Source organism: Diorhabda sublineata, chromosome 9 (genome assembly GCF_026230105.1).
Source record: "Diorhabda sublineata isolate icDioSubl1.1 chromosome 9, icDioSubl1.1, whole genome shotgun sequence".
NCBI lineage: Eukaryota > Metazoa > Arthropoda > Insecta > Coleoptera > Chrysomelidae > Diorhabda > Diorhabda sublineata.
This window is the reverse complement of record NC_079482.1, coordinates 5995056-6003071: the sequence shown is the minus strand read 5'-3', so window position 1 is coordinate 6003071 and position 8016 is coordinate 5995056. Positions and strand designations below refer to the sequence as shown.

The 8016-nt window shown below is 35.0% G+C and overlaps 1 protein-coding gene across 1 annotated transcript in view; it reads left to right on the top strand.

Annotated features, from left to right (window-relative positions):
• The first annotated feature begins 3757 nt into the window (after window positions 1-3757).
• The window catches only part of LOC130448987 (craniofacial development protein 2-like), a 21305-nt gene continuing 17046 nt past the window's right edge, over window positions 3758-8016 (top strand). The window contains exon 1 of the mRNA XM_056786620.1: window positions 3758-5162. Coding sequence (XP_056642598.1) covers window positions 3758-5162 — 1405 coding nt within the window. The remainder of the gene's footprint in view (window positions 5163-8016) is intronic.

Genomic DNA, 8016 nt, shown 5'->3' with positions numbered 1-8016 from the left:
AATTTTTAGTTTCTAAAAAGAGTCCAGTACCACTATTGTCACCTTAATCGCCAAATCCATCCATACATTTCACAATAAATAATTCTTACCTCGTATTTTTGAAATTAAATAATTTTAAAAAATAGTTCAATTCATATATTTTTGCTTTTATTATTTCTTGCAACTTTCCGACTTGCGGAACATTTTTTTATTTGTTTCGTATTCATAAAATTATTAATGTTCCTCTACATCATCGTAGATGTGATACGAATACGTATACTTTGCTAACTAAGAACAAGGATTAATTGACCTCTCCGTAGGACCTGATCAAGCACTTTAATTGGAAATTGAGCTCGAAATTGAGCACCATCCAATTTAGCTTGAAAATCGGTATTTTCCAGCGACCATTCAGCAGATGGGCTCGTAGGAAACCAACCCGGGGATCGGTCTTAATTGCGTGTCTCTGATGATGATCACCGCGACAGGTTGTAATTACAGTCAGGATGATTGATGACGTGTCATATCTGCAAACTTATCATTGCGTCACTTGCTGGCTACATTAACATACGACAGGGTAAGGTGGAATGTTCTTTAGAGGAGGAAGATCGATACTGGTTATTACATAGGCGTACTTTAGAAGTTGACGAGTTTTGAAAAAAGTGCTATGTACAGTTCATAGACATATGAAAATGCACCAGGTCTTATACAATAATTTTTTATCAATCCACTTATTTCTAATCAATTAATCTCTTGGAAATCTGCGTAAACTTGTGGATACTGGGTAATTAATCAGTTGACTTATGATCATTATCTTATTTTACGGTCTGTTTTGGATTCAATGTTGATGTGAAAAAAGATGATTGAAATTAGAATGCAAACAGAAACACAAAATAATCAATAAAGACTTTTACGAGGCTCTGAAGACGTTATGATATCGCTTTGAAGTACAAGGCGACGCTTTGACGTTCAAGGTTAGGCAATTATGCGGTTGACAACGCTTTAACGACGTTACAATGTCCCTTTGACTTATAATGAGACCCTTTGATATAAAAAAGGAATCGTTTAAGATGAATGACGACGCTTCGACGACATTAAGATTTAATTTAGACACAAAGGACGACGCTTTGACTTTTGAGGCATTTAAGACTTTCAGTAACGCTTCGACTATGTTATAATGCCACTGTTATGTATAAGACACCGCTTTAACGTTTACTTTGAGATGTTTAATACGTTTGACGACGCTACAACAATGCTTCAATGTCACTTTGACATATAATGCGACGCTTTGACGTAAAAAGGAGTCGTTTATGACAATTGACGTCGCTTCGACGACATTAAAATTTAATTTAGACACATAAGACGACGCTTTGACGTATAAATTGAGGCGTTGGAGACATTCAATGACGCTTCGACAAAATTATAATGTCGCTTTGACGTATAGGATACCGCTATAATTTCAGATGTTTAATACGTTTGACGACGCTACGACGATGTTTCAATGTCACTTTGACATATAATGCGACGCTTTGACGTAACAAGGAATCGTTTATGACGATTGACGACGCCACAACGATGTTTCAATGTCACTTTGACATATTACGACGCTTCGGCGATATCACGATGTAATTTAGACACATAAGGCGAGCTTTGATTCATAAATTCAGGCGTTTGAGACATTCAATGACGCTTCGACAATGTTATAATGACAATCTGATTTTTAAGGTTAGGCGATTATATGTTTGGCTTCGCTTTGGCGACGTTTCAATGTCGCTTTGACGTAGAAAAGGAGGCATTTAAGACGATTAACGACGCTTCGATGACATTATGATGTAACTTGAACACATAAGGGGACGCTTTGACGTATAAATCGACGAAAATGTTATAATGTCGTTTTGATGTATAAGACGGAGCTTTGGCGTATAATTTGAGATGTTCACGGCGCTACAACGAAATGCTGCTTTGTCGTGTAAGCTAACGTTCTAATGTTTGAAACATTTGACGACGATTTTGCGACGTTATAATATCGCTTTGACATTTAATGCTACGGTTTGACTTATAAGATGATATATTTAAGACGCTTGACAATGCTTCAGCTCTTCAGCATACTTAAACGTTTTAGTTTGGAATTTCACATTCCAAGTGAATATATTTTTAAGCAGCCTTATGTGGGTAGCCTTCAACCTAATCTTTCTAACAGCTCTACTTAAACGCTAGCATTTATAGAAATTAAGAGAAAGATTCGGGATAGCCACGTAATCGGACTTCAAGATCGAATAAAGACATGAAAAAGTGATTGGAAGCTGTTATTAGGGTCAGAGTAAACGCTAAACGTTGATGGTTTAATTTAAAATTCTAGATTCCTTTTAGTTTGATATTTTTTCTTTAAAAAAAATAGCTCAATAAAAGCATAGATCACTTTATAAAGCTACGACTAATGGTTTTGAAATGCTAGAATAAGAAAAAATGGATGCTATTGATTTTTGCTAGAGTCTTTTGCCTGCAACTTGAGTCGATTTTTTTTCACGAGTGTGTTATTTATAATTTGCATAATGTTATGTTGTTTGAATATAAGCAGTACCCATGTTCAGAATTTAAGCATTTTTCGGCACGTCAATGCTTTCCGCTGTGCCGGTGCCTCATTTCCCTAAAGTGATCATTTGTCATTTTCGGTAAGAATGATGGAACTTGAAACTAGGCCATAGAGTAACAAATATTTGTTTAAGCAAATTGAACGGAAACCCCAACTTAGAGATTTTCTTCCGAATCAATTATTCTTAATCAAAATCACACAATGAAGTTCTCAGAAACTTCCGATCAAGTTAGTTTTGCCGAAACGAACTTCGTCGAAATCTTATTATAATTATGTAAATGAGTATTTTTTTCTTTGGGGAAATGATTTAATGTAACAGTTCCGTTTATTGAAGTGGTTTGGGTTTAATTTTATCTAACAAGCTTGTGAAAAAGTAGATTTAATTTTGAAAAAATCTAATGAAATCGGTTACAAAAGTAAACATGTTGGGAATCTTAAATATTGAATATATTCGATTAAATTGTACCTTGTGAAAATCATTTATTTAATTTAAAACAATATAAAATGGTAAGAAAATGAATATTCAATATACCTGTCTTGCCATATAAAGTACAATATTATGAGACAAATGAACAATTACATAAAATTTCTAGTTACATAACATCCGCATGGCGAATAATTAATTTTGTCGTGACTTAAAAAAGTAAACAAAAAGTAATAAAAACTCAATAACTGCGGTATTTCATTCACGAATCTTCTACGATATTATCTAAAATTAATTAATGGAAATAATATCACGACTCTAGAAAAAAAATATTCGTTGTTTTTCCTAAACTTTAGTTCATGATTTTGCGGTTAATTATGCACAAAAACTTAACGAAAACAACTTTTTTGGTAAAAAATTTGCTTTTGTGATAGTTACAGTAATAATAATCATTTTTGGATTTTTTAAAAATTTTAATTAACAGTAGGATTTTCACAATCATATAGTGCCGATAGATGTCACTAAATCAAAAGATTGCGTGTGTTGTAAAGTCTACAAAAATTAAATGATCATGAAAGTATTAATATGATGATGCATTTTGCACTCCGCCTGGTGTGTTTCGGTGTGGTGGATTGAGTAGCCCGCTGGACACAACTGCCGGTCCCAAGCCCGGGTAAAGGAGGAGGGTCAAGTCGATAGGCCAGCCCCCTATCACTTGGAAAAAACTTCTTTTGGCTAAAAATCCGAAAACTAGGCCTCGGAATATGGATGATCAAAATGGAAAACGACAATGGCAACGAAAACGGACTATGATTTGTGGAACATGGAATATACAGGGAATTAGAACGAAGGTAGATGACATTTTACAAGAAATTAAAAAACATAAACTGGACTTTATTGCTCTCTCTGAAACAAAGAAAAAAGGACAAGGTACACAAACACTCGGGGAATATATCCACATATACAGCGGCGTTAACAAAGAAGAACATGCAAAAAGGGGTATATCGCTCCTTATACATGAGAAGTATAAGAAGAACGTCTCCAGCTGGGAAGCAATAAGCGATAGAACAATAAAAGTTAATGTCAATTTAAAAGGCTGCAAAATAACAATAATTGCTACTTATGGACCTAATGAAGACGCACGGGTAGATGAAAAAGAAAAGTATTATGAAACGCTAAATGAGCTAATATCTCAGACAGGTAACGATCGAGAAATCATAATACTGGGAGACCTAAATGCTAGAACTGGCAAAGAAACGAAGCATGAGATAATAGGGCCCTACGGTGAAAATACCAGGAATGATAATGGCTCCAGGTTGATAGATGTCTGTCAACATAACTTACTAAGAATAATGAATGGGTATTTTAAACATAAGGAAATACACACATATACATGGACGCAAATAACTAGAAATCTAAGATCAATAATCGACTATCTTATAATGAAACAAAAAACGAAGATAAAAGTGCACAATGTCAGAGTATATCGATCCGCAGAATGTGGAAGTGACCATCATCTGATAAAAGCTAAGTTAATAATGCCAATAATCAAAGACAACAAACAAAAGAATCAACTGCAAAACAGTAAAGATTTAACAGATATAGATATACCAAACTATAATATAGAAAGCCTTATGAACGAGAGCACAAAATTATTATACCAACAAAGACTGGACCAAAACCTCCCACAGGAGTACGAACAAGAACCAACAGACAATCTTACCAAAGTAGTAATTGACAGCATACACAAAGCAGCCAAAGAAGCCTTAGGATATAAAGAAATGAAAAAGAGAACACGAAATTATTGGTGGACTGAACAACTGCAAAATTTAAAAGAACAAAAACAACGATTGTATCATACCTGGCTAAGCACTAAAAAAGCAGAACATAAGGAACAATATAGTGAAGCTGTATCAAAATTTAAAACCGCTGCGATAGAGGCCAAAAACCTCAGCTGGGAAAATAAATGCAAGGAATTGGATACCTATTTAGGAGGACGCCAATCCAGGGAATCGTGGAGATTTATAGATAATGTTAGATCTGGCAGAAAAGAAAATATCCCAATAGGCACCATATCACCAAATAAATGGCAAGACTATTACCGCTCATTACTCAGAGAACAGAGATCTGAATATAGTAACATGCCGGCTGAAGACATACGGATTACAGGTGAACCAATAAAAATCAACGTAGAAAAAACAAAGAAAGCTATAACACTACTTAAAAATGGGCGCGCTCCTGGTCCAGAGGGAATACCTGCAGAATTAATAAAAGCAGGAACAAATAGGCTGTTTAATATCCTAACAGAAATTATCAATAGACATCTAAATGGAGAACCAATACCGCAAACGTGGAAAGAAGGATGGATCACGTCCATATACAAGAAAGGAAATAAGGAAGACTGCAATAATTATAGGGGCATTACAGTGACTAGTACGCTCAGTAGGTTATACGGAAAAATAATAAAGGAGATCATTTGTGAAGAATATCACCCATACGAATCCGAGGAACAAAACGGCTTCAGAGCAGGTCGATCGACGATAGATAGTATTTTCTGTCTATCACAAATAATCGAAAAGAGAACCGTAAGATCACAAGAAGTGCACCTACTATTGGTAGACTTGAAGAAAGCGTATGACACAGTACCTGTCTCAAAATTATGGGAGGTTCTGGAAAGAACGAGCATAAATACCACTCTAATAAAGGCTATAAAAGAACTATACAGAGACACAACAGCAAAAATAAAAATAGGTAACAAGGTGACAGACGGCTTCAAAACAACCAAAGGCTTGCGACAAGGGTGTTGTTTATCCCCAACTCTGTTCAACATATACATAGATGAAGCCCTAAGAGTTTGGAAAAAAAAATGTAAAGGAATGGGACTAACTATTGGGGAGAGCACCTTGTATACACTGCACTATGCCGATGACCAGGTAGTGGTAGCACAGGAAAAAGAAGATCTGGAGTACATGTCTAGAAAACTTATAGAAGAATACCAAAAGTGGGGTCTACAGGTTAACACGGAGAAGACACAATACATATGTATAGGATCAGAAGATTCACCTGGGAATTTAGATCTAGAGGGAAAAATAATTAAAAACTGTAAGGAATGCATATACCTAGGTGTAAAACTAACAGCAACAGGACGAAACGAGGAAACAATTAGGGACAGAATAACCAAAGGAAGAAAAGTAATAAGAGCCCTGAACTCAGTGCTGTGGCAAAAGAATATTAGACCAGAAACAAAAAAGAGAATATACAACGCCATTTTACAACCAATAATTACATATAGCTCCGAGGTTTGGCAACTTACAGAAAAGCAAAAAAATAACTTAAATGCAGTGGAAATGGATTTCTGGAGGAGAGCAGCAAGAATATCTAGAACGGAACATATAAGAAACGAGGAAATAAGAAGACAATAGAAAGTAGAAAGAACTTTAGTAGAAGATATAGAAAAGAAACAGTTGATTTGGTACGGACACGTTAAGAGAATGGGAAGAGAACGACTACCAAGAATAATATTAGAATGGACCCCCAAAAAAAAAAGAAAGAGGGGAAGACCACCTAGAACATGGCTACAAGGAATCACTAGAGCAATGTCCGAAAGGAACCTAGCAGTCGACGACTGGCAAGATAAACAGGCCTGGAGATTAGGAACCCAAAGGCGTATAACGCTATAAAAGGGGATATATATATATATATGCATTTTGCTATATACATATGTGGATAATTTATTAAAGTTCATGCCAGGAAAAATATGAAGTAGTCATCCCACGTTTACTATGAAGCATACAAAGCATATTTTTAATAACGTGGCATAAGATGTTTGATGTGTCAATAGAAATTTGACATAACATGAAAAGTTTTATGGGACAACATTAGACCTTTATTATTTGAGCTACTGTTGAATTAATCAAAATAAATTATAGAATAAATTCAATTACATAAATGCACATAAAAAAATAAGGTATAAAATGTTTATTGTAAGTGTAGAGTCCCCGCTAATTTAGTTAACAATCCATATACGAGAATGGCCCCAGATGTGCCTTACCTCACCTAGAGATGGCGGTAGTTGCTTGAAAAATACCACTGCATAAGGAAGAACAAAATCTATACAGCATATGTACCAAGTTTGAAGTCGCAATGTTGTTTCTTTGACAACCATCAATAATTAACATTTTCAGTGAATTTGTAAACATGTAAAAAATTGGTCATAGGTTACAAATGAGGTGACGATACCATAAAAGTTTAAATAATTCCAAAAAGTAGTACTGGATGGTCGTCGACTGAAATTGCGCGAACTAGCAGACATAGAAGGTATTTCAAAAAGTGCTGTACATCGTATATTAACTGAAAATTTGGACATGAGAAACCTGGATGCTGTCTTTGGTCACAATGGAAAAAAACAGCGTCGTGAAGATGTTTCCATTGGCAATGTTTCACAGATATAAATTTTAGCTCCGCTTCATAACCATGGATGAAACGTAGGCTCATCACTTCACACCCAAAACAAAATAACAAATAGATTGAAAAGTGAGAACCAGTTCCAAAGAAGGCAAAGACTTTATGCGCGCAAGGTCATGGCGTCAGTTTTATGGTATGCATATGGGATAATTTTCATTAGCTATCTTAAAAAAAGGAAAAACTATCACCGGCGTGTATTATGCGAAATTATTGCAACGTTTGAGCGAAAAAATCAAGTAAAAACAGCGGCATTTGGCTAAAAAAAAATTAAGAGAATACACCAGCTGACATATCCGTTATTTCAATGGCCAAAATGAATGAATTAAAGTTTGAATTGTTACTTCATGCACCCTATTCGCCAGATTTAGCCCCCTTAGTTTATTTTCTATTCTCAGACTTGAAAAAATCACTTGATGGTCAAAGATTTTTCAACAATGAAGAGTTGATGTCGGCAGTTAATGGCTATTTTGAGGAGCTTGATGATTCTTATTATGAAAAGGGTATCGAACTTATACACAAAAGTGTATGGAGCTCAAATGTTGAAAAATAAATATTTTTT